Below are 24685 nucleotides of genomic sequence, written 5' to 3'. Positions count from 1 at the left end.
AAGGGAGATTGAATCCTAAGTTAAAGAGTATGTGTGAATCTTGGACCGTCAGAGTCAGGAGGACTGCTGATTTCCCAAAAAAGCAAGATGACATCGGGATGCCCAAGGAAAAGGAGCTTAGGGCATGGGGAGGACATCTCCTCCAAAGGCTTTCACTGGACAGAGGGAGCAATGGGAGGCTCAAAACAGTTTGGGGATTTGCTTGAATTAGTGGCAGTCAGAAGTAGTCCTACTCCCAAATATCCTATTCCACTCTTTTCCAAAGACTTGATGTAATGTGATAGGATCAACTTTCAGCCTGACCCAGATAGGTGACTGCCTGGTTTGACCTGAGAACTACTAGGGAGACCCAGCACTCAAATGTATCTTCCTCAACCCTGTCAATTTTGCTCCAAATTCTGCCAAATTCTTGAGATTAAGACGTTGTCCTTATATGAAATATAAATACCTCTTGGTTAGACTAGATGATTCTATGTCTCCTAAGATATAAGAAAGCAAACTAATTGGGCTACTATCCCAACATGACCATAGACACCATCCAGGTCCATCTATATCCCACCCTCCAAGGAGACCTTAAGGCAGAGTCAATTGATTGGGACTCCATTTTGTTATAGTTTTGTTCTTTTTTATTCATTTATTTTCAATGAATAAGCATTTATCTTCTCAACCCATTCATCCCCAATCAAGAAAAAGAAAAAGAAAACCTTTGTAACTAATATGTATAATCAATAAAAAAAATCACATATTGGCCATGTCCAAAAATATGTCTTACTCTGCATCCTGTATCTCATCTCTCAGACAATGGGCAACAGGCTGCTTCATTGCTCCTCTCAGAAAGAAACTATGGTCTAGAGAGCTTAAGAAATTTTCCCATAATCATACAACTGGTGAGTAGCAGAGCCAAGATGCCAGCCCTGTCTTTGGACTCCAGAACCAGATCTTTCCATCCCAACATTCCATGTTGCCTCAAATCCATGTGAAAAAAATGATCTTTTCTACACTCAACAGGACTCTCTCTGCTTGAACCATGTCAAGATTAGAGCAAAACAGCTTTTTCATGTTCATAAAAGAAATCTGCATTGAGGATGATAGTCAGGAGCCTAATCTTTGTAATTTATTTTTTTTTTAAAGAAATTGACATTTTGAGAAGTTTGTATGTGCAAAGTATTGTTTTCCTTCCAGTCAAATATTTAATAGGCAAAAAATGGGAGACAGCAGATCTTATAGTGAAATCTCAATTTAAACCAATAAGAAAGAAAGCTCCTATCTACCTTCTTTAGTAGATTTACATTTCTCTGGGGGAGATATGGTATAAGAATGGAAGAATCCATAGACCACAGGTCCTTAACTTTTTATGTCATTTAATCCCTTTGGCAGTTTCAGGAAGTCTGTGGATTCCTCAGAATCATGTTTTTAATTACACAAAATGCTCAGGATTATCAAAAAAACAAATTATACTGAAACATATTCTCCAAATATATATATTTTTAAAAGTTCACAGACCTGCCCTAGATAAAGAGGCAAATAATTCCCTTGGCTCAGAGTCAAACCATTACCTTATCTATTTGGGTTTGTCAACTCTGACTGGATCTGCCTCGATGCTATCCCCAGCCTCTCTCTATAATAATAATACACAGGAGTCCTATCTCTCTGTGTTACAGCTGGGGCTTGAAGGGCCGGAAGGTGAACACGATGGGCTTGTCAGGCATCAAGATGAGATTAAAGGTGGTCCCCACATCTGAAAGCTTCTGGACTTCGACCCTGAAATTCTCCAGAATCTGCGAAGAAGAAAGAACTAGGCTAAATAATAAAGGTGGGAGACTCCAATGCAAAGTTCCAAAAAGGAAACTGCCTTGGAGTGACGAGATGCTCGAGGAAGGTTCTTCACTCACACGATGTCTTGCGCTGATGCCCCAAATACTACCATCGTGTAATTCTTCAGTCCCTCCTGAATGGTTTCTATAATGCAATACCCATGGAGAAAGCTTGTTCTATGGGAATGGATAATACTTGAGAGGCACTAAAAGTGGAAAAAGGATTGCTGGGGGTCCCATATAAATGAGCTTGGAAGAGTCTACAGTGTTTTTTTTCCCCTTGCCTCGTTCATGGGCAATGAGAGCAGAGATGCAGGAGAAACAAATATCTTACAAGGTCTGCCAATAGTTTCTGGGGACTGAGAGATTGATGATGGAAGGGTGGGGGCAGGGAAGGGTTATTCCTCTGATATAAAACGAGGTTATTGGACTAAACCAGTGGTGTCAAACTCAACTAGAAATGGGAGTCACTAAATGATACCTAAAGATAAGCCTACAAGGGTAAGCTACACATTGACTTAGAAAATTATGCATTTACATCATCTATGTTCCCTTTTATTTTGTTAAATAATTCCTAATTATATTTTAATCTAATTCCAATTACATTCAAGAGTGGTACAGGCCATCTTCCGGGCCTATGTAACACTTCAGAATAGATTATTCCCCAAGATTCCTTCAAATTGTAAATATTATGACACTGCAATAATGACCTTGGAGCTGCTTCTGCCTCAGCAGGAGATTATTTATTTATATACCCTGGTAGGTGGAGAAAATATTCCAGTCCTCCTGCCATCTTTCCCCTCCCCATCTCCCTGGGATAAAGATTTATCTACAAGATCCTGAGAACATAGATCTTCCCCCTAACCAGCACTTTCACATCAGCCGTGGTTCTCATAGCACATCAGACAGAGACTGCTGGGGCCCCAGAAGAATCAGTTTAGGTTCCTAGCCTCAAGTATCTGTGATCTAAAACCCAGAGAAGCAGGTGGAGCCTAAGAGGGAAGCTATGCTGGTGAAACAGGGAACTGGAGCCCAAAATGGCTAACTTGGGTCACTGAGACATCAGTCTTTCTACTCCCTGTCAACAACTCATCTCATTATTTTCTCTCTCCGGGATAGAGAGGGAAACCTTTTCATGAGTAAGAATCCCTTCCAATCTACCAATGTCAAAATGGCTCCAATATACAGACTTTAGTCCCCAGAAGGGAAAGGGATTTGGGGCAACTTTAAGGAGAGTCCCTCTCTCCTTCCTAAGAGATGTTAGACTCACATGCATCAGAAAGATAGTCATCTCCAACTCGGCAATCCTCCGTCCGAGGCACTGCCGAGGGCCAAAACCAAAGCTCAGAGCACGGAAGTAGGTATTCTCTTGAAACCATCTGGAGGGGTCAAACTTTTCTGGGTTGGGGAAGAAGTTAGGATCCTTCCCCATGGCAAAGATGGCCACCTGGACCAGTGTCTGGAAGAAGACAGAGAGGAGAATACACTAGAATTACTCCCATGCAAAATACCCAGGACAGCCTGTACTGTGGTACCTTCACTATCCCAAATGTATCATATGGGGGAATTCTGAAAGTTAGCTCAGGAACCCTCACCAAAGAGTCAGGAGACACTCCAGTGTCTGGAAGAAGACAGAGAGGAGAATACACTAGAATTACTCCCATGCAAAATACCCAGGACAGCCTGTACTGTGGTACCTTCACTATCCCAAATGTATCATATGGGGGAATTCTGAAAGTTAGCTCAGGAACCCTCACCAAAGAGTCAGGAGACACTGAAACCAATTAGGTACTGGCCATGGAACCTCGGACAAGTGACGTCACACTTCTGAACCTCAGTTTCCTCATCTTTTCCAATGATAATATCAACCCCCATATCCCTTAATCAAGAAAATTACCATAAAAGAACTTGGAAAAAGCATAAAGCAGTATTTTAATGCAGAGTAATTGCTGATATTTCCTTTCTAAGAGGAACCTTGCTCCTTACTGTGTCCAAAAGGATGGTCTTATTAACCCCCAAATTGAAAGCGTTGAAATGTTAAATTCCTCATTAAACACCTACCTCGCTCCCAGAGCTTCCATCCAAATCACAATGTATTTCTTTGCATAGAAATTACTTGACCATAGAAACTCTGCCTTATTTACCTTTCTCTAGATCACAGTACAATACATTATACATAACAGTATCTAATGTTGGCTGAATATAAAAGGAATTAATTACACACTGGCATATGTGCCAGCATTAAAAAACAATGACAGTCCATTAGGCAATCTGTGCATTGTATTTCTGTTTCCAAGGCTAATTGATTTTCTAGCCCCATGATTTTCTATAATAACCATCATAAAAATTATACTTCTAGGTTTATGAAGCCTTTTATATATGTAATCTCTTGTGATCCTCATAATAATGGTAGGAAGGTAGATGCTATCATTCCCATTTTACAGATGAGGAAACTGATGCTGAAATAGAGTAAGTGACTTGCCTGGAATCCTACAGCCAGCAACTGTGAGTCAGAATTTGAACTGAGATGGTCTTGATAGACTTTGCCATCTATACTATAGCCCTTAGTACATGAAAATCTATTATCTGAGCCTGCCTCCCTAACAACAAGTATAAACCTATTCCATTTGCTAAAAACCCAGTAAAATCACAGTCTCAGGATGAATACACTAATTTACGTATACTATGGACTGACTATTTCTAGTAGCTTGTCTCTATCCTTCTATGTCAATGTGTTGTCCTCTGTATTTCTAGGGCAAGGAGCCCATCCACTAAATTTCCCCATATAGCACAGACAAGGTCATAGAAACACTTAATACAGGCATTTGAATGTGGAGACAAAAAAAAGAGACATTAGCAGGAAATTATGGTTGAATGGGCTCATCCAGAAATGATAAGCACCTGTCATAATCACTTAGAAGGATGCTCTGGATGGAGACACTATGAAATGTTCAGACTATGTAGGGGTGGATTCTGCCCAACAATGGCAAGAAAAAAAAAGCTTAAATCCTTCTATGTGTTCCCCTCCTCCCAGGAAAAGGGCAATTGACCATCACCCAACCAAATCCCCAGAGTGTTTCCCTGCCTGTTCCCTGATCTAGTTTTAGAGAAAAAGACAATGATTTGGGTTCTCTCGATGCCTTATGAGTAGGAATGAATACAAACTAGTTTGGGGGCTTACTTTAGCAGGGATGGTGTAATCCTGGAGAACTAAATCCGATGGAATGTACCGTTGTATGGTGATTGCAATGGGGTGTAACCTGAAAGACAAGGGATACTGAATACAGGCACTAGTCCTGAAAATGATCATGATCACAAGAAAAAAATTCAATCCCAATTCAACTGATCAGCCACCACCTGTTTTCTCATTTACACTTCCTATTTCTAGCTCTCCCACAATTGTCGCTGCTTTATCATTTCTTTCTAATATCCTCCTCTTCTCCCTTTCTCTCTGGAAGCTTTGGGAGGGTGGGGAAAGGCAAATCGATCTGGACTTCCCCAGGATGGACACAGGCTTGCCTCAGGGTTTCCTTGATGGCGGCTTTGAGAAGGGGAACAGATTTAAGCATCATCTTCACATCTCCCTGGGCATTTCGTCGGGCAGCCAGGACTTCAGCCCGAAGCATATCTTGTACCTTTAGGTTCCTAGACAATTCATACAGGCACCATTGCAAGGTCATGGATGTCTGAAAGACATAATGGAATATATTTTAATGTATTTAACATGTATTGGACTACCTGCCATTAGGGGAGGGGTGGGGGGAAGGAGGGGAAAATTTGGAACAGAATGCTTTGCAAGGGTCAATGTTGGAAAAATTACCCATGTGTTGGCATGTGTTGGAAAGAAAAAGCTTTAATAAAAAAAGACATAGTTGAGGGTTGGAGGGAGAAAACTTGAGTCCCCCCAGTTGATCTAAAGCTAATTTTTCACACCTTCATCCTCAACACACATACTCTTAAATTTCGTATCACTGTCAGCCTAAGTAAAATACATCATGTACCTACATCCCATGTCAATAAAGGAGGACTTTGGGGTTCTCCCATTTAATGACATGTACCTTGGAGCCCTAACTGGCACTATAGCATTATTGCAGCTAATAGATTATTAAGCACTATTAAAGCTTCACAGAATAATCTAATAATGGTTCTAATAATCCTCAATAATCATATAAAGAAGAAAAGATTTGGTATCATCCCTTTGTACAAACAAGAAAATTAAGATTCTGGGAACTTGTTTTAAATTTTTGTATATTTAAGTTTTTGTTTCTTCAAAAATCTCTAAAGCCTATATAAGCACATCTTATTTTATGTAGTGTTCTCCTGAAAATATCTCAAATGTGCCAAGACCTCCTTTAAAGGGACTCTTTGGTCTTTTCAAGGAAATGATTTCATACAATAAAAAATCCTTAAACGAATAACATGTAAATTTATCTTTCATGTAAATCAAGATTTCTATGTCATTTCTTTCAAAATTTCTATGGCAAAACTGACAATCCTTTCACAATTTGGTAAACTTTTGCAATTTCGCAATTAACCTATCTGCCCTCATTTTTTCATTTAGACATTGACATTAGTCAGTTAATCTCTATATTAATCAGTGTTTGTGGCATTTAGCTTTGATATATATCAGTGACTAGAAGGACTTGGCCTTGGAACACAAACGTCAACTTGCCCCACAAATTTTCAGTCTGGTTATAAGTCCTGCTCGTCTCTAGGCAGAGTACATTCCAACTTCTGAGGGAAAGAAAGAATTGAGTCAATATACCACTTTCTTACTGAGAGGTCTCAGGTGCTACCTGAGCTTTATGTTTAAATGTCAAAAAGACAAGAAGATGCCTTTTACTGAATCAGATGATGTATCAGAAGCTTTTTTGGAATAACACATGGCGTAGCATATGGATGCCCACTCCCAACTTCTCACAAAGGAGCAAAAGAAAGGGATCACTTTCCTTCAACATGTATTTCTTTGAATATTTCATTTTGCTATTCAGCTGAAAAAGTATTCTCTTGGGAAGAGCTAACTATTCTTCCATAAAATTTTGAGCTTTGTCAAATTTGTTTCTATAAGTCCACCTCTTTTCTCTCTGTCCTTTTTAATGACCTCTCTACCTCCTAGCTCAGTGACTATTCTCACCCAGTATTGTTCCCTCCTGTCAAGAGGGAAAGACTTATAACCTCAGTCACACTTAGGTAGGAAGGTCTAAATGGGTTTTATTTTTAAAAGGGAGTCTCGAAAAATTAGCACTAATTCACAAGGAGCATTCCAGGAATTCATGGGGAGAATTTTGAGGGGACATACAAGTGCCCCCATATGGTAACATTTTACAATATTCTCTAGTTTGTAAACCACTTTCCAGGTTCTACTTATGTTACCAAACTTAATACAATGATCCCATGAGAGAGGGAAGACCAATATCCCTGTTCCTCTGTGTACAGACACCAAAGCTCAGCAATGTTCAAATACTTGCATGAGCATGATATTTGTGGAAATGTGTATAGAAGAATTGCACATGTTTAACATATATTGGATTGCTTGCTGGATTGGGGAGGGGTGGGGGAAAGGGAGGGAAAAATTTGGAATATGAGATTTTGCAAGGATGAATGTTGAAAGTTATCCTTGAATATGTTTTTGAAAATAAAAAGCTTTAATTAAATAAAAATATGACAAGCAAAAAAAAAATACTTGCAGGTGTAGAAAATGTCAGAGACAAGGGTTGAACCTGTGACTGCTGGCTCTGAGAGCTCAGTATATTGGGCTATTTTTGCCATATTGGACATGGTCCTCACCTGGCTTTTATCCATAATATTTGGGACATTGCACAAGTTCTTACACTCTCCCCACTTTGTTCTCACCGTATCTACTCCTCCTGCCATCATCTCGGTAACATTGGCTTTGACATCTTCAAAATTCATGGTATTCTTGTCTAAGAGACAGTAGAGAATGCCCGAGTAACACTTAGTGACTTCCGACCTCATCTTCTGGTCCTGGTAGAAGGTCTGCACATAACTTTCAGCTGAGAGACAGGAGGAAGAAAGGGAACGTTATGGAGTCTCTCTGAATGGAAAACCAGCGTTGGGTTGGGGAAGAGACATGAAGGAGCTGAGGAGGTTTAAAAGGAACAGAGGGGTTGGGGAAAACTAGAAAGAACTCATCATTGGAGTCAAGAAATGTGGGTTCTGATCATGTTAATGCTGTTGACCATTTAATGACTCTGACTTCCCTCTGCCTTTCTGGACCATATTTACATGAATATCTTTGGGGTCCCTGAAAGAACAATGAAGTGCTCGACAAAGGTATCGTTGCCATCTTGCCAGTGACAGCTTTGCCATGCTAGCATTTCTGTTGTCTCAAGGGCTAATGAACTTGGCACCCGTAAGGGTAGATTATTTTTCATTAGCTCTACCCATACTTCTTAAATTTTAGAATTCAGGGCGCCCTCACCTTGTGCAGAAGATGTGTGCATGTGCGTACAAATACATGTGTATATATGAGCAAATCTTGTGTACATGTGTGGCTGTTGCATGCATGCACTCATGTGTGTGCAATACAACACATTCATACTGTGTGGCGACCAACTGCATGTGCACATGCATGTATACATGCTTGCTTGTGAGCCTATGTGCACCATACACGTGTGTATGCACATAGGAACATTTGCACACATTCATGATATGTATGTACCACATATACACGCACAGTATAATGTACACATGCACTTTTCTGTGATGATCTTAAGAGATCCCCTTCTCGTTCTTTATAGTTTTCCATACTCATCACTTGTTCCCACCCTCTGTCAGGTACTTAGAGGTCCTTAAACAACCCCTTCAGCACCCCAGGTGAGGGCTGGGGAACACTGTGTCCTTCATGATTGCTGCATTATTGAATACTAGAGTTTCCTCAAGGGGAAACAGCTGAGTGACCGAGCCAGCAGAGACTTGCCTTGGGGGTCTCCCCTGTTTCTGCCCATCTCCTCTGGGAGTCAGAAAGCTGCCCCAGACCTTCCTCCGTGCTCACTCCTCCTCTTACTCTTGGGGTCTGACCTGTGCCTGCCCCAGCTCCGGAACCCCCAGTGGCCCCAGAAGGATATTCAGAACCAGGAAGCTCACCTCGATCAAAAATCAGGTCCCACGAGGCCACGTGGTCCCTCCAGGTCTTGGCCCTGACCATGCGGAACAATTCTGGAGGGACATTCAGCATCGGAACACTGGTATCAAACAGTGTTGACACGGCATCAATGAACTTCTGGGCCTCAGGGTCCACAAACTCTTCCAGGAGCCCCAGACGCTCCCCAAAGAGAATGTTGCAGATAGCTGTGGGGCCGGAGATCATTGTCATTAATATGCCTGATTTGTGGCCTTGTTGAAAACTTCAGATGACTGGAATCTCCTTGACCTGGAATTCTGCCTTCCCTCTCAAGGTCATTAATACCCTATGTTAAAACAAGGTTTTTTGTTGTTCTTTTAATCAGGATGCAGTACAAGGGACTAGGAAAGAAAAGACAGTTTATGAGGGACAATGTCTTTTTTACAAAGTAAATCTTAGGAAATGTATTTTGTCATATTATTATTTTAAATATGGAAAAAGGAACAACTATGAGGATATCTATAGCACACCTGGAAAAGGGGCCTAGTAGGGGAAAAGACTCCGTCTTTTTAAAAACTTGCTTTTATTAACTGAAATAAATTCTCAAATATTCTCAATATTCTCAAACCCATAAACATATTTCTCAAAAATACTTAAGCAAAACTACATAATGGAATGACCTTTATGATTAATGACATAATTTATATTTTATTAATTAAAATCAATTGATTAAATCATAATCAATCAACTAAAATTTCCCTAGTGTTGTAGTTCGGTCATTTTAGACTTTGTGATCCCATTGGTTTGCTATTTCTTTCTCCAGCTCATTTTACAGATGAAGAAACTGAGGCGCCCACGTGAAGTGACCTGTCCAGTAAGTATCTGAGGCCAGATTTGAACTCAAGGAGATGAGTATTTTATGCACTGTAGCATCCCTTCCCTAGTTTACCTCCTTGTTTAATGGGATATAAACATAATCAGACAGGGACATCTTGTTGATCTCTTGCTTCCTTTCTGTGTACTCACAAAACCATTTGGTCGAGGGTACATTAGACTCAAAGATAAGAACTTTCTGTACTGCTCACTATCTCATGTACTGCTCACTTTTTTTCTGAGTGTCAAGTCCCTCATCTGCAAAAACTAGGATTGGAGGGATACTAATACATGGTTGGGGGATTGGCAAACTGGTTCAAAGATATGGGGCAACAATTTGGAATTAATGCAAGAGAAGTCACTAAACTATAACCTACGGAGATTCCACTGATGGAAAGAAGGAAACAATCATTTATTAAGCACCTATTTACAGGCATTCTGCTAAGTGATTACAAATATGTCATTTGATCTCACAACAAACCTGGAAGGTAAATGCTATTTTTACCCCCATTTTCAGATAGGGAAACTGAGGCAAACAGCATTTAAGTGCCTTGACCAGATTACACAACTAGTAAGCATCTGCAGCAGGATTTTAGCTCAGCATCTTCCTGTCTCCAGACCCCCACTAAGCTATCTGCTTCCTCAAGCCAAGAATCAGGCTTTGGATTTAAGGAGGCAAGTGAACCCATTTGTAATGAGTCTCAGTGATTATTCTACATACATGAAATTGGCTGATCTCATTAGAGTTTGTGTCCTGGGATTGTCTGTAATAGCAAATAATTTTCTTATAAAACAGCAACAAAATGATAACTTTGCTTAATAATAGCAAAATAATTTTCTCATATTCTAAATCAGGGACTCTTCATCTTTCCTGTATCATGTATTCCACTGGCAATCTGATGAAGCTCATTTCTTAAATAACTAGTATTTATAGAGTGCATTAAAGTTTGATGAGATTTAAATCTCATAGTACATGAATATGTAACTCCTATGTCTCCACTATTCCTATTCTGAATACCACCCTATACACTCATCCTATCACCTTCTGTGCTATTCTTATCCCCATTTTAAAGATGAGTTAAGTGACTTGTCCAGAGTCGTACAGCTAGTACGACTAGTCCGAGGTTGGATTTGAACCCTTCTTGAATCCAGACTTGGCACATTATCTACTGCACCATTTTGCTGCGCTTCTATCTTCCTTATTTCTGTAGAAGGCAATGCCATTCTCCCAATCCCTGGAGCTGCAAGCTGGGAGTCATTCTGAATTCCTCACTCTCTCTCATCCTATATATCCACTCTATCACCAAAAGTCTGTTGATTTCTCAGTTATAGCATCTCTCAAAAATACCCCTTCTCTCTCCGGAAACTCTCATCATTCTACATCACCATACTCCTGATTATTGCAATAGCCTGTTGGGGAAGAGTGGGGAGGGTCACTCTGCCTCGAGTCTCTCTTTGCTCCATTCCATCTTTTATTTATTCTATGTCAACCCCATCATACTCAATAAATTCCCATGGCTCCCTATTACTTCCAGGATCAAATACAAAAATACTGTCTGACATTCAGAACCTTTTAAAATCCAACCCCCTCCTATCTTTCCAGTCTCCTTATATCTTACTTCCCAACCCATACTTGTTAATCTAGTGACACACTGGCTTTCTGGCTGTTTCTCAAACAAGGCACTCTGTTTCTAGATTCTGAGCCTTCTTTTGTCTGTGTCCCATGCCAGACACACTTTCTCTTCATCTCTGCCTCCTGGATTCCCTGCCTTCCTTTAAATCCCAATTAAAATCCCATCTTCTACAGGAAACTTTTCTCTAATTTTAAGTGGCTTCCCTCTGTTAGTTCATAAGCCATTTATGCTGTGTGTAGCTTGTTTGTACATCCATTTATTTCATGTTGTCCCTCCCCTTGAAGGCAAGGATTCTTTTGTCTGTTTTTGTATCCTTAGCACTGGGCCTGGCACAGTAGAAACGTAGTAGGGAAATAATAAATATGGATTGATGAGTCCTTAATTGCTAAAACCCTCCTTCAGTCAGACTTTACTCACACTCAAAAGCAAATCGAAACAGGTCCTGACTGAGGTCCACAGTGTACTTTCCTTGGTCACTCCTCTCAATCTCCTTGTATATCTTCTTTACAAAGTCCTCTGAAATTGGGGTGAGAAGGGGCTCAAAATTGTTGATGGAGTCCAAAGCCATCACAAACTGGTTCAGGAAAACCCGATCTTTCTTCCAGCTTTCAGAGTTCCTGAGAAGGAAGGAAATAAAAGAGGCTGAAGGTAATGAAACAGACTGTGATGGTCCAACTATCTATGAAGGCATCTCCACCTATTCCATGTTAGAGAACCCAGAGACTCAAATAGCTCACTGCTCCTTCTTTTCTGTGCAAGGACCTTGGAAAAGGGTTTCTTACCAATCTAACCCCCATCACTATCTTTCATATTTCTCTGTCATTTCAGCCCTTCTGTCCCCTTCCTCGCTCAGCCAAACCTGGTGTTTGAAAGAGAAATGCACATACATGCAAAAGGTACCTAATGAGTGATAATGGTCCTCTCTCCTCCCTGACTGGAAGGGAGAGATGCTATAAGCCACTTGGTGGGGAAAGAAATTTTAGACTCTTCCTGCTTGGGCACATGGGCTACCAGGTGGCCTGTGACTGTAGACCATTATTCTTTGCTCCCTTGCCTTCATCCTTTCCTGTTCTTGGGCAGAGGAGGAGTCTGAGCTTTGGCCTTCATTAAGTTGGGAGAGCAAGCTGCCAGAGGCCCAGCAACCAGTATCCCATGCCATGTTAGATTTTATGGATGCCCTGGCCAAAGGAACAGCCGAATCCCAAAAAATTTACTCAACCAGGCAAAGAAGTGGCCATGTTTGAAAGGGAATTTGGGGGAGAAACCATTATAGTAAGTGCTTTAAAGTTAAGCCCACTCCCCCCTAACCAGGGATCAAAATGATACAAAAAAGAATTTTGAGAAAAATGTTTTATAATTCTTCTAGAAACTATCTAGAAAGCTAATTGACATCAATTGCTCAAATAATATCGGGGTGAAATAACTGTTGTTTGATATAACAACCAATAAACATTTATAAAGCACCTACTATGTGTCAGGCATTGTGCTAAGCATCAGGGATGGACACTTAGGCTGATAGGATTAAAGAAGAATCTCTCTAACGTTTCTGGGGTATCTCTGGAACCCTCAAAGCACAATGTATTTTTGCTCTAGGGGACCTAACATTCCAAGTAAACACGATGCAAAGAACAATCTGACATGAGTGTTCCCTGACGCCCTGCCCAAAATCTATCTCTTATTCCTCAAAACCCTTACAGTTCTTTGGTCATATCTCTTTGCTCATGTCAGAGTGTTCTTTCTATCATGCTTGTTTTTGTTCAACATCTCTATTACACTCAACTGAAAACAATAAACCAAAATATTGCTAAGGGTCTTCAGTGCAAAGCTGAGGAACTGGTATTTTCTCCTAGAAACAGATACTGACAATGTACTTCTGTGCAGCCATTTCTTTATTCAGTCACATTACGGAATTGAGTCTACTTCCTCCAAAGACTTCAAACATCTTTGAATGAACACATCAATTAAAAAAAGTTTTAGTCCACTCCCAAAATATGTATATTTATTTACTTATAATCATATTTATAAATGATGTGCTAATAGTTATGTTTATTATGAAACTTACACAAAAATGATACTTTTTTTAAATGAGCTAAATATTAGCTAATGATGTATCCTAAAGTCACCAGAGTCAGTGGGTCATGATCAGATCTACATTTTAGGAAAATAATTTTGGCAACTGTTAGGAAAAGGGATTAAAATGAAGAGGAACTCCAGAGATGAGCCAACTATCGGCAAGAAGTGATGAGAACCTGGAATAGATTAATGGCTATATGAGTAAAGAAAAGCAAAGAGACATAAGAGATGTCATAAAGTTAGAAATGGCAAGATTTGGCAACAGATTGGATAAGGATAGTGAGTAACAGTAAAGAGCCTAGGATGACATCAAGATTTCAAACTACCTTTAGGTAGTGTCCCAGACCAAAAAAATGGGGAGATTTATACCAAGAAGCAGCGATAGGGAGTGCCTGTGTAATTAAGCACTCAATTTATTAGCTGTATGATTGGGCAAGTCATTCAACTTCTGTTTGGAAAATGGGAATAATTATAGCACCTACCTTCAAGGCTGTTATGAGATAATAATTGTAAAATGCTTACTTAACACAGTTTTAGCACACAGTAAATGCTGTATAAATGTTAGCTATTATTATCATTATTATTATTATTAAACTATAGAAGAAGAGATTAAATTTTCAAGAATTCAAATCTCAAACTCTCAGTCAGAAGAAACAATGCCCCCAGCAAAATTTGAGGACACATAAAGAGCAGGACTGCCATTCCAGTTCTGATAAAGATGCTTGTGATTATTACCATGTCCACCATCCTCATGGCCAAATGCTAACCCATTAACTTTGTTATAACACATTTCACTTTTCCCCAAATTTTCTCATTTTTGAGTTTATCTGAGCCTCACCACATTTTGAGGCATCAGAGAACAGGAATTATTCCTTCCACTAGACAGATTTACAAAACCAAGACCAAGTCAAGGAAAGGGATGCCCAAGGTTACACAACTCAAACTTGGAGAGCTGGAACCAGCGTCTGGATCTTTTTATTACTCGGCTTCTGTTGATTCTATAAAAGGTTCCTCCCCACAACTCTTCAGATGTCTTTTGATTCCTTCCCTTGTGATATGAGGAGAGGAAGTTGTATCTCCAAGAGAAGGAGAAGAAACTTACTTGAAAAGGACTCCAATAGGTTTTTTCATGTAGGTGTGATAAGCCACCCATGGTGGGACACAGTATCTTTCTGGATAGGGTCCTTCTGCCTTAAAGAGGCAGGCAGCATCATCAGGGTTGATGATAAAAACAGATTCCGTATTGCCAAGTTTCTCCCTGAAAAAGTTAATGAAATCAAGAGATCAGAAATCAAACCCTAGAGATCTGCCCCTACAGCCCGAGACAAGCAGGATTAAATCTTTGATTCTAAGCACTAAATCAGTCTTTAGGACCAAGCAGCCCCAAACCAGTTCAGTCAGCCCTTGTACTAATCCCTCACACCTGAGCAGGAACCTCCTTCTGGCCTGGCTCAGCCACAAGCCTGACATTTATTACCTAACTATAGTCAATGCTAGCCAGACCTCCCTTACCTGCTTACTCAGTGACTGAAACTGGAGTCAGATTTTAAGACGGGGGTGAGCAAAGTAACAATCTCTGGAACTGGAATTCCAACTTTCAGAGAGCACCTGAAGGAACCTTCAGGAGATATGAGAGTCTAACTGGCTTGCAATGGAAATAATGTCACCTGTATGTCAGGCTTGCAGTCACTGCATACATACCTATTATTTTAAATGTCCATGTTGTAAGACTATTCCCAAGAAACTGACTCCAGGTCTGGTACTCTGTCTGCTGTGCCGCCAAGCTGTCCATAGAGGTATATATATATATATATATATATATATATGTGTGTGTGTGTGTGTGTGTGTGTGTGTGTGTGTAATAGTTATATAGAGAGAATAGTATATGACATGCGTATAACATCTATAATATCTAGAAGTAAGAGGCAGGCTCTGTGGCACAGTGGATAGAGCATCAGCCCTGAAGTCAGGAGGACCTGAGTTCATATTTGGTCTCAGACACTTAACACTTCCTAACTGTGTGACCCTGGGAAAGTCACTTGACCCCAATTGCCTCAGCAAAAAAATAGATAGATAGATAGATAGATAGATAGATAGATAGATAGATAGAGATATATAAGTATATAACATATATAAATACATACATAATATAAAATACATAGAGGTATATGCATAAAAGGTATTATATAGAATATCTAAAGCCATGCAAATATGTAACATGCATAATTATATAATTTCTAGAAGTATATGATACATAGGAATATATACATAAAATATGTATAACATACATAACAGATAGAAGCATGAAAATAATATATAACATATGCATAACATTATAATCTCTAGAAGTGTACATATAGACATATACATAATATGTAATGTTTAGAAGTAAACATATAATATAGACTATATACTTTATATCAGAGCTTCTTAAACTTTTTTCCATTTGTGACCTCTTTTCACCTGAGAAATTTTTACATGGTCCCAGATATGTAAGTATATAAAATAGATATACAAAGCAAACAGTTACTGATAACAAATCATAAGTTTATAACTCCCACATTCAGTTTTGAGAGCCCATGTGAGGTTGGAAACCACAATTTAAGAAACTGAGCTTATATAATATGTAGAAGGATATACATAATATCTAATATATACATTATATAATACACAGAAATATGTACACGATATGTTACATATGCATTAGATATAATGTGTAGAAATATAATATATAGAAGTACATTCATAATGTAAAATATATCCTATATATATAATATATAGAAGAATATACAGAATATATAACATGGAAGTACAGATAGAATATAGAATATAGAGATAAATGTATACATAGTATATAATATATAGAAGTATACACATATAATATATACATAATATATAGAAATATATAATATATAGAAGTCCATATATAATAGAAAATATATACTTTATATATAATATGTACAAGTCATTGAAATCTATATACAATGTATGACATGTAATATATGGAAGTAATACATAATATAATATATAGACATGTATATATAATATATATAGTATATATAATATATAGACACATACATTTATATGTGTGTGTGTATATATATATATATATATATATATATATACATACATACATATACAAGGTAATGGGAGATAAGGGAGCATCAGCAGCTCAGGGGATCAGGAAAAGCCTCAGGTACAAGATGATACTTGAGCAGAACTCTGAAGAACTCTAAAATTCCAGTTTTAGAACTGGGGATTCTAAAAGGTGGAAGTGAGAAGGGAGGATGCTCCAGATAAGGGGTGGAGGTGAGGTAGAGACAACCAATGCAAAGGAATGAAAATGAATGGTATGAGGAGCATCCCAAAGGTCAGCTGGTACCATAGAATATGTGAAGAAGATTAATCAATGCTTTTGGCTACCCCTTGCCCATCCCCTCAGCCCCCCAGTCCCCACACCCCACACTCCTCCCCATCCATCTCATAGCATCCTGTTTTTCAATCTAGGATTTTCAGGGTAAGAGAAGTAATTGATGCAGCTGATGCCCCCTTCCCCAGGCTTTAAGGAGAAGAGAGGCCATCAGTGGAAGTCTCAGGCTGACGTGGTTTTCTCCCTTATTTACAAGAAAGCTTGGAGTTTCCCAAAAATCTGTTCTGCCACAGTCAGATCATTTTTACCCATAACTTTTTGATCCTTAACAAAGTAACCTTCAAGGCCAGGATGAAAAATCCAGACTTTTCACTCCAGTAGAATGACTTATTTGATTCTGAATATTAATGGTATATCTGATTTTTTGGTGACTTAAAAATCTTCAAAGTTTCTCATCATCAGTAACAAAGCAGTAACAAAGACCTTTTTGCTCTGGTTTTTCTTGTGTAGCATGATAATTGTGGAAATGTTTAGAAGAATTGCACATGTTTAACTATATTGGATTACTTTTATCTAAGGAAGGGAGGGAAGGAGGGAGAAAAATACTGAATCAAGGTTTTGCAAGAGTAAATGTTGAACAAAGTAACAAAGTAACTGGGCTTATATCCCAAAAAGATACTAAAGAAGGGAAAGGGACCTGTATGTGCCAAAATGTTTGTGGCAGCCCTGTTTGTAGTGGCCAGAAATTGGAAAATGAATGGATGCCCATCAGTTGGAGAATGGCTGAATAAATTGTGGTATATGAATGTTATGGAGTATTATTGTTCTGTAAGAAATGACCAGCAAGATGAATACAGAGAGGCTTAGAGAGACTTACATGAACTGATGCTGAGTGAAATGAGCAAAACCAGGAGATCATTATATACCTCAACAACAATACTGTATGAGGATGTATTCTGATGGAAGTGGATTTCTTTGACAAAGAGACCTAATTCAGTTTCAATCGATCAATGATGGACAGAAGCAGCTACACCCAAAAAAAGAACACTGGGAAATGAGTGTAAACTGTTTGCATTTTTGTTTTTCTTCCCAGGTTATTTTTACCTTCTGAATCCAATTCTCCCTGAGCAACAAGAGAACTGGTCAGTTCTGCACACATATATTGTATCTAGGATATACTGTAACGTATTTAACATGTATAGGACTGCTTGCCATCTGGGGGAGGGGGTGGAGGGAGGGAGGGGAAAAGTCGGAACAGAAGTGAGTGCAATGGATAATGTTGTAAAAAAATTACCCAGGCATGGGCTCTGTCAATATAAAGTTATAATTATTTTTTTAAAAAATAACAAAGTAATAAAAGGAGGACAGGAAGAAGAAGGAGTGGGAGTCAGATTTGGATGGCCATTGGAAGAAGAAAAGGCAAGTATGATGAAAGGGAAGAAAAGAAAAGGAAGAAAAAGAGAAAGAGTAAGATTTCTCCCCAGCTCTGAATGATCTTTGTCTAATATGTTCTCTCTGTCTCTCTCTATTCTGGTTCTTTCCCTCCTTTTCCCTTCCCCAACCCCCTTCTCTTCTCCCTCTCTCCCTGTCATGTTGCCTCTTTTTGTCTCTCTCTCTCTGTGTGTCTCTGTCTCTATGTATGTGTGTCTCTCCCTCTCCTTCTCTCCCTCCCTCCCTCCTCTCTCTACCTCTCTCTGTGTCAACCTCTCTCTGTTTGTGTGTTTCTCTGTGTTTGTCTTTGTCTCTATCTAAGTATGAGATCAAAACATTCTGCAAAGCACATACAAGATCAGGCAAAAGGAAGCATGTCCTTCTCTTCCCCTTCCTCTCCCCCCTCCCCAGGCTCAAGCTTCATCTTCTCCATGAGCTATCTATATATTTGATCAATTTAGATATGGAGTGGGGGGCATGATATAGCAGATAGAGCACCAGGTCTGGAGTCAGGAAGCCCTGAGTTCAAACCTAACTTTGGACACTTACTAGCTGTGTGATCCTGGGCAAGTCCCTTCATCCTGTGTGCTTCAATTTCCTTATCTATAAAATGATCTGGAGAAGGAAATGGCCAATCCCTCCAGTATCTTTGCCAAGAAAACCCCAAATGAGGTCGTGAAGAGCTGGACACAACTGAACAACAGCAACAATTAAACATTTGTATAATGTCAACATTTCCAATGTGTATTTTTAATAACTTCCCTGTTGGCATATTTAATTTTTTTTTAGCATTTTCATTATACATGAAGCCATGTGTAGCCAACTATAAAAAGGATGTACAGATGTCTTTGTGATCCCAAACGCCAGAAAATCTAAGACTTGTGAGAAGTTTAAGTGCTATCTCTCAACTCCAATTAATCTAACTCAATTAAGGAAACTTGCTCATGCAGAAAGGCATGGGGCCACGAGCATCTTGATAGTTATATTAATCTAAGCCTGAATATTGAGAAGTGATCCTGGGTGGGAGGAGCAGGGGAGAGGGGGCAACCTGGAACCCTGAGAAAGCATTGGGGGGAGGGAGGAAAGGGAACTCACAGGAACCCCAGCTTGGTCACTCACTTATCAAATGAGGAGTTTGGACTAGATGAAGTCTGTCATCTCCTGAATCCCTCCTATCGATCAACAAATAGTTATTAAACAGCTGCTATATACTGAATCACCACATAGTATTTTCACTTCTTTGTTGTTATTGTTTGCTTGTTTGCTTGTTTTTTCTCTCATTTTTTTCCCTTTTTGGTCTGAGTTTTTCTTGTGCAGCGTGATAATTGTGGAAATGTTTAGAAGAATTGCACATGTTTAACTATATTGAATTACTTTTACTAGGGAAGGGGGGAAGGAGGGAGAAAAATATTGAACCAAGGTTTTGCAAGAGTGAATGTTGAAAACTATCCTTGCATGTATTTGAAAAATAAAAAGCTATTATTAAAAATAAACAAATCTACCATATCCTACGCAGCAGGTCAGTCCAATCCATACTGACAACAAGTCTAGACCCTAATGAAGAAGACAAATTCACATAAAGATAAATACAGTGTAAATAGCAAGCTAATCCTCTACATTCTAGTCTGGAAGTTTCTGACAATGCTAACCACTGTCTCTTCCTGCCATCTCTTTCCCCTCAGCTTTCGTATCCCTGTTCCCCTCTAGTTCTCCTCTAACCAGCACACTGTGTGAGCTCACTCTGCTTTTGTGCTCTTAACTGTGAATGATTTTCTCCCTCTTCTCTTTACAGCCTCAGCCTCTTCCCTGGAGAATGCCTCCCTATCCCCAGCTCTGATCTCCACTGAGAGAATCTCCCAGTATCTCCACCAGGAGCATCTCCACCCAAGATGCTGTCTTATCAGCATCTTAAATTCAACTTGTCCGAAAGAGACACTTAAACCTGCCCCCCTCCAAAGTCCCTCTTTTGGGGACTTTTATCTGCAGACAGCCTCCCTTCTTTTCAGCCCCCTGTCTCTCAGTATCTTCTCACTTCTTCCTACCTTGCTCATCATATTCAATCCGGTGCCATTGCCTATCGGACTTAGCTCCCCAGTCCAGCCCCTTTGTCTTCCATGTCTGACACAGGGTCAGAGCTTACTTAAGATTTGTTTACTTGACTTGACTCATACCTGGAAGAATGTCACAGTGGATAGAGGGCTAAATTTGGAGTCTTCAGACCTCAGCTGGAATCCTACCCCAAACACTCACTATGTGCCCACAGGAAAGGGGAAGGAAATAAGCATTTATTAAGTGCCTACTATATGCCAGGTATTCTGATAAATGCTTCACAGATATTATTTCAGTTAATCCCCACAACTGCTTTGGTAAGTCAGTGCGATTAAGATCTCTATTTAAGTTGAAAAAACTGAGGCAGAGTTGAAACGGCTTCCCCAATGTCACACAGCTAGAAGTATGTGAGGGTGGATTCAAACTTGAGTCTTTCTGACTCTGGGCCCAGCACTCCATCCACTGCACCTTTTAGCTGCCATCTAAGTACAAGGCCCGTAACCCCTCTCTCAGTTTTCTCATCTGTGGAATGGATATGATATTGCCGTACTTAATGCACTGAGTTTTATTAGACTCAAATGAAATAATACATGGAAAGTGCTTTCCAAAGCTTAAAAACTTCTATAACATCAGTTTTATTTTTTTTTTACATAAATAGGATGTTCCCAAGATATGGTAAAAAGAACATCATCTCCAGGGCCAGAGGACCTGGGTTCAGATCCTGCCAATGATGTTTATTGTCTATGTGACCTTAGGCGAGCCTCTTCACTTCTGCCTCAGTTTCCTCATCTGTCCAATGAAGGCCTCTGGTAGCCTTCTCAGCTTTAGAGCTCTCATCCTATTATCATATTCTCATGTGAATTATTGTTATAGACTCTTAATTTCTTTCCTTTTTCACTTCCCACTCAATTCAAACCATATTCCATCTAGCCACCAAAAGAATTTTCCTAAGCCAAGGACCTGATCCCATCATTCTCCTGCTCAAAAGCCTTCAATAACCACCTGTTATCTCTAGGACAAAGTACAAACTTCCCAACCTGTCATTTAAGGCCTTCCATGTTTGCCTTTCTAATTATATTTACATTACCCTGCTTGTGACTCAGCCATCTTGGGCTGATACCAGAATTCAGCATTCCATCTACTGGCTCCATGAATTTACTCAAGCAACCCATTCTGCCCGACCCTCCATCCTTCCTCATCTCTGCCCTTCAGAATCTTCCTCTCTCTTTAGGTGTCCAGTCCTGAGCCACCTCGGCCACGAGCCCATCCATTATCCCAAGAATAATTAGTATCCCTTTGTTTCCACATCACCCTATATAGTTGCATCACTTATCTGTGTACCTGCTTCATCTTGGATCACAGTACATAATCTCCTTGAAAGCAAAGAGTGCTTAATGTGTGTCTTCAAACATACCAGGAACAGAATCTTCTTTTTAGTAAATACAAAGTAATGTTTGTTTGATGACATTAAAATTCTGTTAAGGAAAGATTGATTAAGCACATTTTCTCTCTCTAGACCTCCCAGAAAAGCAAATGAATAACTAAATAAAAGGAGATAAGGTTTTCAGAAGACTGGAAGGAGAGACGTCCCGTTCAGTGCTCTAGACAAGCAACATGCATTTATTAAATACTTATTGTAACAAGTGCTATCTGGGAATATCAAACGGTAGAAATCATTGAATCATAAATAGAGGGAGCCTCTAAACCAGGGATTCTTAACATGGGAGTCCGTGATCTTGTTTGTATATATGTGTGTGTATGATTGTATTTCAGTATAATTGATTTCCTTTGCAATCCTCTGTATTTTAATACATTTTAAAACATTCTGCAAAGGATTCTCTAGGCTTTAACAGTCCAGGACCCAGTAAAAGTGAAAAAGCCCTTCATTCTACAAATGAGGGAATTGTAATCCTAAATCAGTTTTAGGATTACAATTTTTAGGATTTTTAGGATTATTCTGAAAATAATCTGTGTTCAAAGCCATGCATCTGTTGTTCAGTCACTGAGTCATGTCAGACTCTCCGTGACTGTGGTAGCATGCCAGTACTGTCTGGGAGACTTTCTTGGCAAAGATACTAGAGTGGGTTTGCCATTTTCTTCCCCAGTGGATTAAGGCAAACAGGAGCCCAGGATCATATAGCTAGTAAGTGTCTGAGGCTGGATCTGACCTCAGGTCTTTTTGATTCAGACCTAGACTGAGCCATCTAGCTACCTCTAATTAGTAGCAAACCCAAAACTTGAATCCAGACTAGCTTCTAGTCCTTATATTGTCCCACCTCAATCTCAGAAACCAAATCAATAATCCCTGGGAAGAATGGTAGCTCTGTTTATAGGGAGAAAGATACAAGTAATAAAGCGGGGGAAGAAAAAAGGCTGAGTCAGGACTTAGCAAGTCTTGCAACTTCACAAACACACATACATCCCCCCACAAAACATTCATTTGTATTTCTTTCTCCTTTACTAGACTAGTCTGCAACAAAGCAAAAAAGAGAGAAATACCAGAATGAAGGGATTAGGGATTAGGGTGGGATAAACAAAGCAAGACATGGGGAGGAACTTGGGCCAGAGTTAGGGAAAGGGCATTTATGTGTGTCCCCCAAGAAAGACTGAAAAATCAGCATCCCTGATGAAACTGTTCCTGACAGGTCTGACTGTGTGAGGGGTAGGGAAGGGGTTCAGTTATCTCCAAACAAACATTGACCAAGGAGCATTCTTTGAGATCTTTGGATAGACTTCACAAAGTCCTTGACCTTAGATAATTTTTTAAAAGATCCTCTTTTTTTTTTAATAAACTCTAACTGAAAGTCAGCATTTCCTTCAATTATTTTAGTTTTTTTAAAACATTACCCAAATCTTTTTTTCTGAATTTTATTTTTTCCATAAAAACCATGTTGTGAAAGAAAATATATAATCTTCCCCCCCAAAAAAATCTCAAGAAAACTAAAGTCTAAAAAAGAGCATGCTTCAATCTGTATTCAGCCACAGTCTCTGGGTATGGATAGCATTTTTCATCATAAGTCCTCCAGGGAAGTTGTGGATCGTTCCTTCAATTATTTTAAAGCATTCTTATTTTAAGATGGGATCCATAGGCATCACCCCAACTGTCCCAGGGTCTAAGAACATTAAGAACCCCTCTGTAAAGTCAGCAGGGAAATTCAAGAACTCCCCAAATCATCTCCTCTTAACAATTCTAACATGCAATTTGACTAACCCAAAACAAACTCCTACAGGCTAGACTATGGAAAGGAATGTTTATAAAAGATCACATCAAAATTACTCCTAGGCCTGTTGACATTACCTTGCCTTCACCTTTGTGGAGGGATCTCACTTACCGGTAAATTGGTCCTAACTGTTGGAAGCCCTGCAAGGTTCGGATATGCAGGTTCCGTATCCCATTCTCCATCCAGAAGTGGAACAGATTCAGCCAACCATTGGCTCCATTTAAGGGTATCTCGTTGAAGGGCCGGGGCCTCCGATCCCGGAGAGGGAAGGTGGCCAGGTCACTATCTCTAGCTGGCAGCTGAACTCTCCGAACATTAGATGTCCAACCATCTTGTCTTGGTGAACCAAGGAGGTAACGACAGCGCTTAGCCAGAGCTGACTGTTGTGAAATTCCCCTGGTAAACATCACCCCAGGTACTGCTGCTTCTGTTGCTGACAGAAATGGGACTATTCCTAGGTCACCCAACTCACTGTTTATAACAATACTAGCTCAAGGTTAAGTAGCTTGTCACAACCACTGATATCTCTCCCCCCCTCCTTCTCTCTCTCTCTCTCTCTCTCTCTCTCTCTCTCTCTCTCTCAATTTCTGCTCTCTTTGTGTCTCTCACTATGTGTCTTTCTCTCTCTCCTCTCTTTCTCTCCCTCTCTCTCTCTTTTTGTCTGTCTGTCTCTTTCTTTCTATCTTCTTTCTCTGTCTCTCTCTGCCCTCTTTCCACCTTTCTCTGTATCTCTCTCTCTCTCTCTCTCTCTCTCTCTCTCTCTCTCTCTCTCTCTCTCTCTCTCTCTCCTCCCCCTGGATTCCTTCCAGAGAAAGAAGTGTCAAGGAGAAGGCCTTTAGCCTGAGGGACTGGATTTCAATCAACCATTCAAAAAAAGGGCTAATCTAGAGAACAAGGAAATTTGATTACAGAAATATATATTAGGTGCCTGCCATATGAAAGGCACTGATAAAGAAAAAATGACACGGTACCAGCTCTCAGTGAGTTTATATACTAGTGGGAAAATATGTAGAGAAGTAAAATATGAGAGAGGAGGAGAGAGATAGATACAGAGACAGAGAAGGAGATAGAGAAAGAAATGGAACAGATTATTAGATAGGTCAATCAGTAATTAGATGGATGGAAGGATGGATGGA

General features: G+C 39.6%; 2 protein-coding genes across 2 annotated transcripts in view; one reads left to right on the top strand and one right to left on the bottom strand.

Annotated features, from left to right (window-relative positions):
* The window catches only part of CCDC33 (coiled-coil domain containing 33), a 205347-nt gene extending 203272 nt beyond the window's left edge, over positions 1-2075 (top strand). Inside the window, exon 22 of the transcript XR_004232550.1 lies at positions 1662-2075. The gene's annotated coding sequence lies outside the window, so the exon portion shown is untranslated. The remainder of the gene's footprint in view (positions 1-1661) is intronic.
* Positions 612-24105, bottom strand: LOC100923284 (cholesterol side-chain cleavage enzyme, mitochondrial). The gene is made up of 9 exons (XM_003754971.3): positions 23661-24105; positions 14581-14736; positions 11823-12022; positions 8922-9125; positions 7668-7828; positions 5334-5500; positions 4996-5074; positions 3085-3273; positions 612-1778 (listed from the first exon to the last, which is right to left on the bottom strand). The coding sequence occupies exons 1-9, from the start codon at positions 23954-23956 to the stop codon at positions 1656-1658; spliced, it is 1575 nt and encodes a 524-aa protein (XP_003755019.1). The 5' UTR covers positions 23957-24105; the 3' UTR covers positions 612-1655.
* Positions 24106-24685: the final 580 nt, after the last annotated feature.

The sequence above is a fragment of the Sarcophilus harrisii genome, chromosome 2, assembly GCF_902635505.1.
Source record: "Sarcophilus harrisii chromosome 2, mSarHar1.11, whole genome shotgun sequence".
NCBI lineage: Eukaryota > Metazoa > Chordata > Mammalia > Dasyuromorphia > Dasyuridae > Sarcophilus > Sarcophilus harrisii.
This window is presented reverse-complemented; position numbering and strand designations above follow the sequence as displayed.